This window comes from Peromyscus maniculatus, chromosome 7 (genome assembly GCF_049852395.1).
Source record: "Peromyscus maniculatus bairdii isolate BWxNUB_F1_BW_parent chromosome 7, HU_Pman_BW_mat_3.1, whole genome shotgun sequence".
NCBI classification, from domain to species: Eukaryota; Metazoa; Chordata; class Mammalia; order Rodentia; family Cricetidae; genus Peromyscus; species Peromyscus maniculatus.
In genome coordinates, this window is record NC_134858.1 from 117,256,320 (window position 1) to 117,268,791 (window position 12,472).

Sequence of the window (12,472 nt, forward strand, 5' to 3'; positions counted from 1 at the left end):
CACCAGAGGTCCTTTCTCTTCAGGATCATCTCCATTAGTCTCTCTTTTTTCAAAGTCCTGCCTTGGCCCCCATTTCCCTCTGGCCGCCACGCCATTTTCTGTCTTGTTTCACAGGCACTCCGTGAACCACATACCCGTGTGTCACACTTCCTTCCCCACCCCAGACCCTCTCTACCCAGATGCAGAGTCTCCCACTCCACCCCTCGTCAGGGGCACCAATGGCCACTCACAGTCCAACAGCCCATCTGCTGTTCCATCTGCCCATCTGTCATAACCGTTGCCAGTCTCCTCCTGGTATGTTCTACACTGAGTTTTCTCCCTTGCTGGCTTTTGGGTACCACTCTCCTGGACATCCTCCCCACAGCTGGCCAGTTCCCTCCTTTACGTATGCGGGTGTTTTGCTTCTATGTATGTCTGTGTACCACATGTGTGCCTGATGTGCCCACACAGGCCAGAAGAGAGCATCAGATCCCCTGGAACTGGAGTTACAGACACCCGTGAGCCACTATGAGTGCTGGGAATCGAACCCAGGTCTTCTGGAAGAACAGCCAGTGTTCTTAATCACTAAGCCATCTCGCCCTCTGCTCCCCTTTTTAAAAAAGTATTTAGTCATGTATGTGGGTGTGTGAATGTGCACTGTGTGTGTGCAGTGCCTGTGGACACCAGCAGAGGGCATCGGGTCCCCTGGAACTGGAGCTGCAGGGGGCTGTGACACTCACAATGGGCGAACTGAACGGCAGTCCTCCTCTGAAGAGCAGAAAGTCCTCTTAACGACTGAACACTGTCCAGCACTCCCCATCCCCGTTCTTGACCCCAAGATGTTGGTGTGTTCCAGAGCGCAGTTGACAGCCATGCTCAGGCCTAGGTTAGCTTGTCTGGCGTTCAAGGTCTTCAGTTCCCCAGTGGCTTCTAACTCACTCCTCCACCTTGGATCACATCCCCAAACTCCAGACTGGAAGGTCCTTTTGTATTTCACCTTTCCACCCTTAAGATATCCCCAACTGTACTTCTGACTCCCTTCCTCCTCCAGCTGGCTCCTCCCTTCGAGTCTCCATTTCCACAAATGGTGCTGCCATCCACCCATCTGTTACAAGCAAAACCCATCAGTCGCACCTTCAAACTTCCTCTACCCTGCTCAGAAGCTGGTCTCAGCCACTCCTTTCTCTCCTGGCTATGAAAGTAGACTACTGGCTGCTGCCTGTCTCTGCCCACTTCTGTCTCCAGTCTGTGGTCCACACAGCAGCTCAATCATCCCACAGCTCTGCCAGCTCTCTTCCCCTAGTGGTCCTCATCCTGTCTGGCTCTTACATGACCTTGGAGGACACAGAGTATGGTCTACCCCCAACCGACCACTCTTCAATGCTGTGGGATGTTCTGTATGTCCTGTGGGAGCCCTTCTTGGGTTCTTTGTGGCGTTACCCAGCAGGTCCGCATAGAGGATGATTAGGACCATGGGCCTGAGTGCAGGTGTCTGAGATGGTCTGCACTTGGCTGTGCTGGGGGATGGTCTGTATGTCAAGTTGTTCTGATTGATCAATAAATAAAACCTGATCGGCTGTGGCTAGGCAGGAAGGATAGGCGGGACTAACAGAGAGGAGAAATAAAAGGACAGGAAGGCAGAAGGACTGACTGCCAGATGCCGCCATGACCAGCAGCATATGAAGATGCCGGTGGGCTACCAGCCACGTGGCAAGGTATAGATGTATGGAAATGGACTAATTTAAGCTATAAGCACAGTTAGCAAGAAGCCTGCCACGGCCATACAGTTTGTAAGCAATATAAGTCTCTGTGTTTACTTGGTTGGGTCTGAGCGGCTGTGGGACTGGCGGGTGACAAAGATTTGTCCTGACTGTGGGCAAGGCGGAAAACTCTAGCTACACTTCAACTTCATCTCCTACTAGTCTTTGCTCATTCAGCCCCACCCAGGCGTGACTCTACACTTCAGGTAGGTGGTATATTGTCTCCCTATCTGTAAAATGGGAGGCCTGGAGTCAGTTTATAAATACCTAGAAATAGCCTCAGATAAATGTTCTACCCACCATGCTCTCCACCTAGCCTGGAAGTGCCCCCAAACATCCCAAGAGTCCAGCTCCTCTAAGTTCACTCTCCTCTACAGCATAGCTTAGGGACATTCAAGAGTCCGAGGCAGTGGGGACTGAATTGAGCTCTGATCCCAGCAAGCTCTTCTGTGCCAGGGGAAGCCAGGTGCATGGGCACGGAGTACAGCTCCCAGCTCTTTGCTGAGATGCAGAGCTCAGTCCAGCACACACCGGGTCCTTAGCTTGAAAAGAAAGAGTCTGCCAGGTCAGTTCCTGACCAGGACTTCAACACGACAGCCCTGCCCTGATCAGCTGTCTCACAAGAGCCAGGTACCTGGTCTATGACATCCTTCGGGGGAGCACCTCAACCCTGATCTCTCTGCAAGTGTCCTCTAGGAAAGGAAACGAGGCTGTAGCTGGGACTGCAGTACCCCTGGGGTCACAATCACCTTGTGGTGGGCTTCCTGTGTGTCCTGTTCCAGGCATGAGTTTCTTGCTGGTAAAATGTGACTAAGAGAGACGTCTAACCCTGCAGCCCAGAGGCTGCATGCTGCTGCACATGGCCCAGGATAACGATGAATGGGGCCCAACAGAAAATTGTAAACTTACTTAAAATATCAAGATGGTGTGGTTTGGGCGTGTACTCTATAGATGATTATATCATCTTGCAATGTCGAAAGACTGAACATGGCTGCCTGCCTCTAGCATACCTCCTTGGCTGGTGTGAGGATCCTTCAAGCTGGGTCAGTAGCTTTAAGAAATGCCAAACAGGAGTTCTCCTGGCACAAGTTCCAGGGGAAGCTGGCTGCTTCCCCAGGCTTCTCTACGGCTATTTCACTATTAATTACCGTGGATGTCAGGTCACTGGTCACAGTGGGATCTGGGGCTGGACTTCTTGTGGAACAGCACAGAGGATGCTAAAGCAGAATCACCCCTCCCACCCCATCTTCTGAGGTAAGGTCTTGTTAAAAGAGGCTCACCTCAAACTCACCATGCAGCCTACGCTGGTCTCAAATGCATGACAATCTTTCAGCCTAGAGTATACCCTTCATTTGATCTTGGCCCAGACATAAGACATGGAATATTAATATCAATGACGCCCCTTTAACACAGGGCTGCTGTGGTCCCCAGATGAGCCAGGGTGCTCAGGCCCTTTGACACCCTGATGGACCTGCCTCGCCTCCCTAGAATGAGCTGTCTCTATCCTGTCTTCAACTTGCCATAGAGCAAGGCAGGGACTCCTCTGTGGCATATGTAGTTTATGTGACCCACAGCAGGGAATCCCAGAAAGCCTGGGGCCTGGGGCACAAAACCCCACTGCCACCCTACGTAGCTGGTGTGATGCCCCCTGGTGCGATGCTCTGGATACTTACGCCATGACTATCACACTGAAGTCTAGCCAGTTCCACGGGTCCCGAAGGAAGGTGAATGCATGCAGGCAGAAGCCTCGAGCTAGAATCTTGACCAGAGACTCAAAGGTGTAGATGGCGGTGAAGGTGTACCTGGGGAGAGAGGCCGGGGGGCTCTCAGGGGGCTGAGCCCACGACTGGGTTCATAAGCTTGCCCACACGGTGTAGGCCCGGGGCAGCTCCTCACACCAGCCACCACAGCGGGCTGTGCCCCGTGATAAAGCTTTAGTGAGGGCCGCAGGTCTGTGGCAAACATCTAGCCAACAAGTCCACCTGACTGTTTGCTTTACAGAGAGACTGTCATGTGTCTAGGGAACGCCTTGCTTTCTCCCTTGCTGGAGAACCCCTATATATGCTCACTCCACCTGGGGTCGGGGGAGCACGTTACAGGCATACGGTGACTACCAGGTCTACATCACGGGACGCCATGGATAGGGAGAGTCACTGCCCCTTACCCATGTTTGTGGGCTCTCCACAATTGGTGATGGGGACCAGGGACACTCTCAAGTACCTACCTAGGGTCAGGGTTCTAGCTGCCTACCCTAGGCTGGAGGGAATGCAGATCTTCTAGCGTATCATGCTGGTGTGTGCTTCCTGCCATCGGCAGTCTGAGGAATCCAAAATGCCTGTGTGCCGGGGCTGGCCCATGGGCTGGGAGAGGCTGGTAACTTAGGCTTCAGAGCAGCCAGACAGAGCCATGGCAACACCAGCCCTGGGTGGCCCTCTGCGCAAGCAACTCTTGTAAGAGAGGCTGCTGCACCTTCTAGAGATTTCCATAAACAATCTAGATTACCAGGAGCTAAGTGTGGTAAGGGCCTGCCAAGTCTGCTTGGATCCGGAGGAATTAGACATTTCTTCAGGAGGGAAGACTCGGAAGCAGTGTTCTAAAACCGCAAAGGGTTATGGGAGGCAAGACCTGGGTGGGGGCCAAGGCAATGGTGTAGCACTAAAGCGGGAGAGCCCCTGCCTTCCTGCCTTCCTGTCAGCGGGTCCCCCGCTGCGTGCCACGTCAGTCGGACTCCAATTTTTGGTGTGCCAATCTTCCAAACGGGACAGGGCTGTGCTGACCCTCGTGTGTGTGTGTGTGTGTGTGTGTGTGTGTGTGTGTGTGTGTGTGTGTGTGTGTGTGTGTGTTTGGGGGGCGTTAATGGAGAGGACGCTTACTGATCTTGTGACAGAGCCCGGCATGTCCCTCTTTCGGGGGGTGACAGAAATTCCCCACGTTGCCAGTTTCCAGAGCTTCCACCTCTAAGGCCACAAACTTAGAACAAGCATGTGGCAGAGCTGAGAATGCAGGAGGACAGAGGCTGGGAAAGGCCGCCCGCCCTCCACAGGGTGGGGCTGCAGGGGTGCACAGCCTCTGTCTCAGACAACTCCAGGGCCCATGGCCTGGGACAGAAAAGGGGGGAATGAGGCCAGAGGAGGGCCCTTGAAGATACTCACTCAACATATTTGGTCCAAGGCGGAGGGTCGTGCTGGGCCATGAACACACAGTTGGTCAGGATGGTACACATGATGAGCATGCTGAAGAGCGTGGAGCCAGAGTTAAGGAAGCCACGGGAGGACAAGTGCATATTAGGGACCCACAGAGCAAGCCCTGGGAGGGCGTCACCCACAGACACCACAGGAAAACCACCCCTCAAGCCACAGAAGGGGCCCCCACAGAAAGCCATGGGAGGGACTGTAGGAAGCCATGGAGATGCCATCCACAAATCCAGACGGAGCCCAAAGAAAGCTGGGCCTATCAGAAACCACGGGAGGGGTCAGCCAAGCCGCCACAGCCGCTGAGGGGCTGGCCTGGTGTTGTCACCGCCAGGCCAGGGCTGTGACTCTTCGGGACCAAGTCCTCTCTACAGAGCAGGCTGGTCTCTGTCCCCTCCGGGCGTTTGCTGCGAGAGCGCGCCCTTTTCCACAGCAGGCACCAAACTGGAGAGCACATCCTCCCCAGGGCTCTCTGTGGGACCCCGTATGGAGTGAAGGGACACCCCAGACCTTCGCGTTGACTCCTGTCCCAAGTCACACGGGAGGGAGACACGCTTTATACCCTTTTTAGCCCATGGCTCCTCACGAATGACATTCACCTGACCTTTTGCTAGAAAGGGGGCGCTGCAGACACTAGCACTGTGTCCTGGTTACCCCTGTGGGGCCGCGGGTATTATCTACCCCTCCCCCCGCCCCGCCGCTCTGGCTGGGCGTCCTCGCTGTTGCTTCAGGCTGGACAAAGCTCTGTCTGGCCTCCACTCTTTCCCTTGCCTCTGCAAGTTAGAGGGACAAGGATCAGACCCTGAGCCCCAGAGGGGAGGGCACCCCAGGAGCCTGGCTGCACCCACAGATCCCCTCCCTACCCCAGAAAGAGGCCGCATGGACCACTTCCTACGGTTGCCTCCAGGCTCGGGACACCACAGCCCAGCTCAGCCCTGAGCAGAGCTGCCAAATGGAGACTCCCAAAGGTGGCCCCCGCCTGGCCCCAGGCTGGCACTTAGCCATGCATTGCTCTGCATGGGGTGTGTATGCGTGCGGATCCAGCCAGGTGAGGGATCCTTCTACCTCCAGGCTTCCAGAAAACCCAGTTAATTAGAAAAGCAGCCTCCTGTTTACAATTCTCTAGTTTCTCATAAAAAAAAACGAGAAGTGATCAGGCCCCTTTATCAACTCAGGGCTAGCCTACCAGACTACTAATCATCCAGGGAGGGCAACTCTCCAGGCCCTGGGGTCCTTACCTCAGTGTGGTACACAGCTGTTGTTAGGGCCATTGTCATGGTTAGCTTTAACTGCCAACTTGACACAGCCGAGCCATAAGAGGAAAGCTTCAATTGAGGAACTGCCAAGATCAGACTGACCTATGGGCATGTCTGTGGAGGACTGTCTTGATGGATCAGTGATGTAGGAGGGCCCAGCTCACTGTGGGCGCAGCAGCCCAGGGGAAGACAGTGGTCCTGGCTTATATAAGGAGTCTGGCTAAGCAAAGGTCTGTCTGCAAACCAGCAGGCAGCATCCTCCACGGTTTCGGCCTTACGTGCCTATCCTGGCTTCCCTCAGTGATGGACTGTAATGCACAGACTGAAATAAACCACCCCCACCCTGCTTTTGGTCAGTGTTTCAACACAGCAACAGAAACCGAACCAGAACAGTCACCATGGCCAGGCCTCTCTTCCTGTCTTTCAGGGTTCAGAGACTCATCAACATCCCATCCCCCTATCCAGGCTCTGTGACGAAACTTCTCTCACGGGGTGAACCATTTACAAGCCCCCCAACCAGCTTCATCCATTTCCAAGGGTTCACTGCTGAACTGCAGGAATCTCAGAACTTTTCTGAAGTATGTATGGGGATGGTACCAATGGCAGATGTCCAATGAGTCCCTCCTAGGAGCCAGGTTCTGTCCATGAACCGACCTGACTCCTAATAACCCTAAGAGGTGAGAACTTGGCCTCCACCTAAAGAGAAAAGAAAACTGATACACAAAATGGTCAAGTTGAAGGTCACTGCAGCAGGCAGGCTACTACCCAGAGATGCTCACTCCTGAATCCCTGGCAACCATCACTCTGTTTATTTAGATGTGATAAGGCATTGGAGATGTGATTCTGTTAAGAACTTGAGGTGGGAAGCACTGTTTTCCCAGATTGTTCAGTTAGGGTCAATGCCATCCCAGGGTCTCTATGACAGAGAGGGGTGGGTGGGTCTGAGGCTCCTGGCTGGTCAATGCTTGCTTACAGACAGAAGATCATGAGCTCAGGAATGTGAAATGGCCCAGGAAAAAGAAGAAAAACCTAGAAAACTATCTCGCCCCTAGAGCCTCCAACAAGTAACAAAGTCCTGCTGGTACCTTGGTTTCCAGCCAGCGAGACCCTCTAGAGCTGTAAAATGCTGTGTGCTCTGTGATGCTAGCGTGTATGTGACCACGAATCTCAGTGGCATCCGGAGTTACCACGGGAACACCGATGGAGGCTGGAGCTGGTCCCATCCACACCACATCCCGGGTTCAGGAGCCAACTGTCACAGACTCGCTGCAGGAGGAATTCAGCTGCCCGCTGGTCCACTCTCCTGCCTCCAGAATGGAGGACTTCGTGTTAGTTACAGCCCTCAGCCCTCACCTGCCATTCCTTACCCGCCACCCATGGTGCGGTACAAAAACCAAACCAGGCGATGATGGGCTCTTTCAAGTGGCAGGAGAGTGCCACACAGGAGGGGCGAGGAAAAGGTGTTATTCTGTGTGTGCATATCTGTGTGGTGGTGCACATGCACACACGCATAGGATGCACACATATCTGTGACAGTGTACATGTACATGTGCGTAGGATGCATGTAAACTAGGGGATAATCTTGGGTGTCGTTCCTCGGGTACCATTCACCTTTTCTTCCTGAGAAAGAATCTCCCACTGGCCTGGAGCTTGCCAAGTAGACTGGGCTGGATGACCACAGCTCCAGCAATCAGCCTGTCTCTGCTTCCTTAGTGCTGGGATGACAAGCCATTTCACACGGATTCTGAAGATTAAGCTCAGGTCCCCAAGCTTGAAAGGCAACTACTTTACCAACTGGGCCATCTCTGCAGCCTTTGTGTGTCATTTAAAGAGCAAATTTTACCTGGCCACGAGTGACAGCAGAGATATGTCCTGAAACGCCACAAAAATGGACATTTGCCTCTAGTGTGCTGAGCAGGAGGGCTCCCTGGAGGAGGCAAGTAAGGCTACTCATGGCTCTTCCAGCAACTGCCGGCCCAGACAGTCCTGGCGGGACAGCACAGATGGAGCTTGTCGACCCTTCTCTGTAGAGTCAGGATTTTTCCACTCTGGGTGGACCACTCACAAGTCCTCAGAGTGGGAAAAAGGCCTCTCTACCAAGAGCAGCTACGTGGACAGGCTGACGAGGACACCCTCAAGGGTGTAGCTAGGCAGATGAGCACGAACTGTAACATGAAGATGAGGGAAGTTCGGGGACACTAAGTTTTCCAGATCCAGTGATGACCTGGGTGAACCAGGCCGCTGTCCTTCTATTTACACCTCAGAGTTGTCACCTGGCTTCTTTGGCTCTGGGGATGGCTCTGACACTACTCCCGTCGGTTTTCTCTGTGTGACAAGAGTCATCTCTCCCTACCTAGACCAAGGTCCTGGTCTTCAGGCCTCCTCCCTAACACTCAGGACCCCCAGGAGCCCAGCATGGGCCAATGCCAGACTTAGGAGTCCCCCAGATTCCCAGACTGGACACATGTGTTTGTACTGCCTGCCAGTTTCAGGCCAGTATCAAGCTGGTCCTTTGTGTGGGCAGCGGCAAAGGCCGGCTCTGCAGGCCTGTGCACAGCAGAGCATCTTCAGCCCTGTTGTGTCATTGTCCCAAACACCCACTCCGAGCCTCACAGTGAAAATGCCAGCAAAGGCTGCCTGCTCCACAACAGAGAATGCCTGACACTTGGGCCACGCAAGTCCTCAGCTCTAGGAGTCAAATCTCCCAAAGAGGAGGGAATTAGCCATGGGCGGATACTGTCATGGGTTTGTGCTATTCAATGAACATGCACACATGTATACACACACACACACACACACACACACACACACACACACACACACACACAGAGAGAGAGAGAGAGAGAGAGAGAGAGAGAGAGAGAGAGAGAGAGAGAGAGAGAGAGAGGCTCACTCTTAATTTGATTGCCCATTTGAATCTGGTAGAGAAACGTGGGAGGGTTTTGTGAGCAGATCCTGGGCACCGAGGAAGACAAAATGCTTCTTGGCATGAACATGAGGTCTCTCTGGATGTGACTGCGGTGGAATTCACAGTTCTATTAGTTTCTTTTATTTAATCATGGCAGGGACACATTCTGCAGGATTATAACAAAAACGCATAGGAACAAACCAATTCTACATGCCCATATTTACTTTTCCAGCTATTTCCCAGGGATACACCACAGGGCTCAGAATAAAGTTCAGAGCCCAGCAGAATGACGGCACCAGCCTGTCACACCATGAACCTCAACTGTCACATCCTGTCTTTGCCCAGCCCGTCCAAAGAGCATCATACACAGTTCTGTACACGTACAGACGTAGTGGGTATTTGAATGGATGTGAAAATTTAAGCACAGTACAATTTCACAACTGAAAGCTTAGACTGTTCACCGTGAGCCAGGCATGGTGGTCCATGACCTCCTGGCTCTCCAGACGTGGAGGTCAGAGGACTCTGAGTTCTAGGTCAACCTGGGGTAGATAGTGAAACCCTCTGCAAAAAGCTAAAAACCCCAGCAGAACTGCTTTGTGTTTCATGGCATGGTGGCCCACATGTTTAATCCCAGCGTTGGGGAGACAGAGGCAGGCAGATCTCTCTGAGTTCTAGGTCAGTCTGGTCTACATAGTGAGTCCTGTCTCAAAAAGAACTGCACCGTGGTTGCTAATGGGCACAGGCTCCCACCAATTTGGGGGGTGGGGAGGCTGATGGAATTGTCTAGAAGTAGGTAATGGTGATTGTTTACAAATACACTAAAAAAAATCACTGAATCACACACTTTAAAATAAAGTGTTTTATAGGCTGGAGAGACGGCTCAATCGTTAAAAGTGCACACTGTCCTTGCAGAGGACCCAAGTCAGTTCTGAGCACTCACACTTGGCAGCTCACAACCATCTGCAATTCCAGGTCCGGGGAGGATCTGATATCTGTAAGCACGTGTGTACACACACACACACACACACACGAGAGAGAGAGAGAGAGAGAGAGAGAGAGAGAGAGAGAGAGAGAGAGACAGAGACAGAGAGAGACAGAGACAGAGAGAGACAGAGACAGAGACAGAGAGACAGAGAGATAGAGACAGAGAGACACACAGAGAGATACAGAGACAGAGAGACAGAGACAGAGAGACAGACGGACACAAAGAAACAGAGAGACCCAGGGACAGAGAGAATTAAAAAAATAATAAAAATATATCTAAAATGTTCTACGATATATGAAGTAGATCGCAACTTTTCAGAAGGAGTCAGTGGGGAGCGTGCGGATTCCTGGGTCTTTAGCTGATGGTTCTGATCTGGAACGGCCTAGAAATTTAAACAAACTTTCTGGGTGACATGAAGTGGAACAATTAAACGCAGATTCTGAGGTGGGTCCCAGGGTTCTGGAAAATCCTAGTGATGCCGGAAGGCCTGGTGGGTACACCATCACTCTGAAGGGACCGAGGCGAATGAGGGGATTGGGAGGTGGGCTTCCAAACGCCACAGATCTCCACAGAGCTCAGCCGCTTCTTCCACTAGGTGGTGCTGTCACGGATTATCGTCTCAGTCCCAGGTAATGAGTACTTACTACAGCAGCCCCAGAGCCCAGGGTAGGGCGGCTCACACAAGGACCGCTTCCCTGGGGTGGCTGCCTTGGGGAGAGCTGGCCTTGTCAGACAGGACCAGCAACCCACAGCCCCAGAGCCACCACTCAAGGCACCCTCTGGCTGGGCTGAGCACCCCAACATCCCCACTTCGCTCTTCATCACTTTCCGATCTCTCATCTGCCCTAGCAAGTCCCAGCCCAGTGACTGGAGAGAGCCAAGGGACCCAGCTGCCTCCCTGGAGATTTTCGTGGCTGCCAAACACCGTTGGGTTGGTTAGCTACCTGGAGAAGCAGCCCCGAGTGAGCTCGGAGGATGCTTTCGGGGTGGCCACACCCCTACAGCGGGCTAGAGACTAGCTCTGAGCATGAAGGAAACTGTTTTTCCTCTTCCTCCAGTTCTGCTCTTCCAACAAAGCAGTGAGCACACTCACTTAGCTCTTAGGGAGCTCTCTTAAGGGAAAATGCCCATTCAGAGTTGGGGCACAGGTGGCTGGGGAGGACTTGGGGAGCACTGCCCAGCCAGTTCACTATCCCCACAACTGGTCCCAAGCATCATCCGGAGCTCAGAAATGCAACTGAGATTCAGAATGGCACTTCCAGGCCTCGGAGTTGGCTCAGTGGGTAAGGACGCCAAGCCTGACAAGCAGAGTTAGATTTCCCTCATCCACATGGCGGAAAGAGGAGACTGACTTCTGCCCGGACCTACACACACACACACACACACACACACACACACACACACACACACACACGCCGTGACGTGAGCATGCTTCCCCCAACATCACAAGTAAATACATAAATGTAATGAATAATAATAAAATTAACAGTGGCAACGACAGAAAGCCAAAACCAACCAACCAAACAATGGCGCCGCCCTCGTCCCGGTCACCAGTGGCCGTGGAAAGGGCTTCCCAGGTCCTCACAGTAAAATGTGAATGTCTCTGCCTTGGTGGACGGCACCGTCCCTCTCTGAGACTCCTGACCGCCCATGTTTGACCCCTGGACCCCGCAATGTGAAAGGAGATGAAGGAGAGCGCTCTTTGTCCCACGGCTTCATTCTGTCAGCAGGCGGGAAGCATTTCTAGGCTGCGGCTTATGTAATTGGACGCTAACCAGAGTTCTCTGAGAAGCTCTCAAACTGCAAACATTTTGTCAACACCTAGTTCAGAAGCAAGCACTGTCTCCTTCGAAAGATGCCCACGTGAGAAAAAAAAAACCGGAGGCCTTTTTACCAAGGGATGGCTTTCCCTTGGCTGAGCCTCTGGGCAAGGGGCAGCAGGAGGTGGGGGTGCCCAGGGGTGGGGTGGGGGGGACATTTGGAGTCATTAGAGACAGGGTAAGGTTAGGGTCTGTAAGAAGTCCCACAAAAGACCACCAATCATGTATGTAACCAGCAAGTGTGTTTAATAAAAAAAAAAAAAAATCCCAGCATCCTGGGGTCAAACCATCTGACAAAGTGGCAAAATGACGACCCCGAGAAAAGCTCCTTTTCAGCAGGATTAGGGACTCCAGCTGTGGCCAAGTGTACTTGGAAGTGGTAGTGTACAGACTCTTACTGGTAAGGAATCATTTTATGATTGGCTCATGACATCTGGTCAGCAACTGTGGTTGCAGTGTCCGGCAGGGGCTGTTTGACTGAAAATAGCAAGAACAGTTCCTGCGTTCGGCCGGGCAGGACCCCGATTAGTTGTCAGACTGGACATACTTCCTGAGGGTCTGATGGAAGCCAAA

The 12,472-nt window shown here is 52.8% G+C and overlaps 1 protein-coding gene across 9 annotated transcripts in view; it reads right to left on the bottom strand.

The window, feature by feature from the left end:
* The window catches only part of Scn5a (sodium voltage-gated channel alpha subunit 5), a 97,677-nt gene that overhangs the window by 66,027 nt on the left and 19,178 nt on the right, over positions 1-12,472 (bottom strand). For all 9 annotated transcript variants that reach the window (XM_076577349.1, XM_076577344.1, XM_076577346.1 and 6 more), the window contains exons 4-5: positions 4,892-4,981; positions 3,413-3,541 (exon numbers count right to left, since the gene is read on the bottom strand). In XM_076577349.1, coding sequence (XP_076433464.1) covers positions 3,413-3,541; positions 4,892-4,981 — 219 coding nt within the window. The remainder of the gene's footprint in view (positions 1-3,412; positions 3,542-4,891; positions 4,982-12,472) is intronic.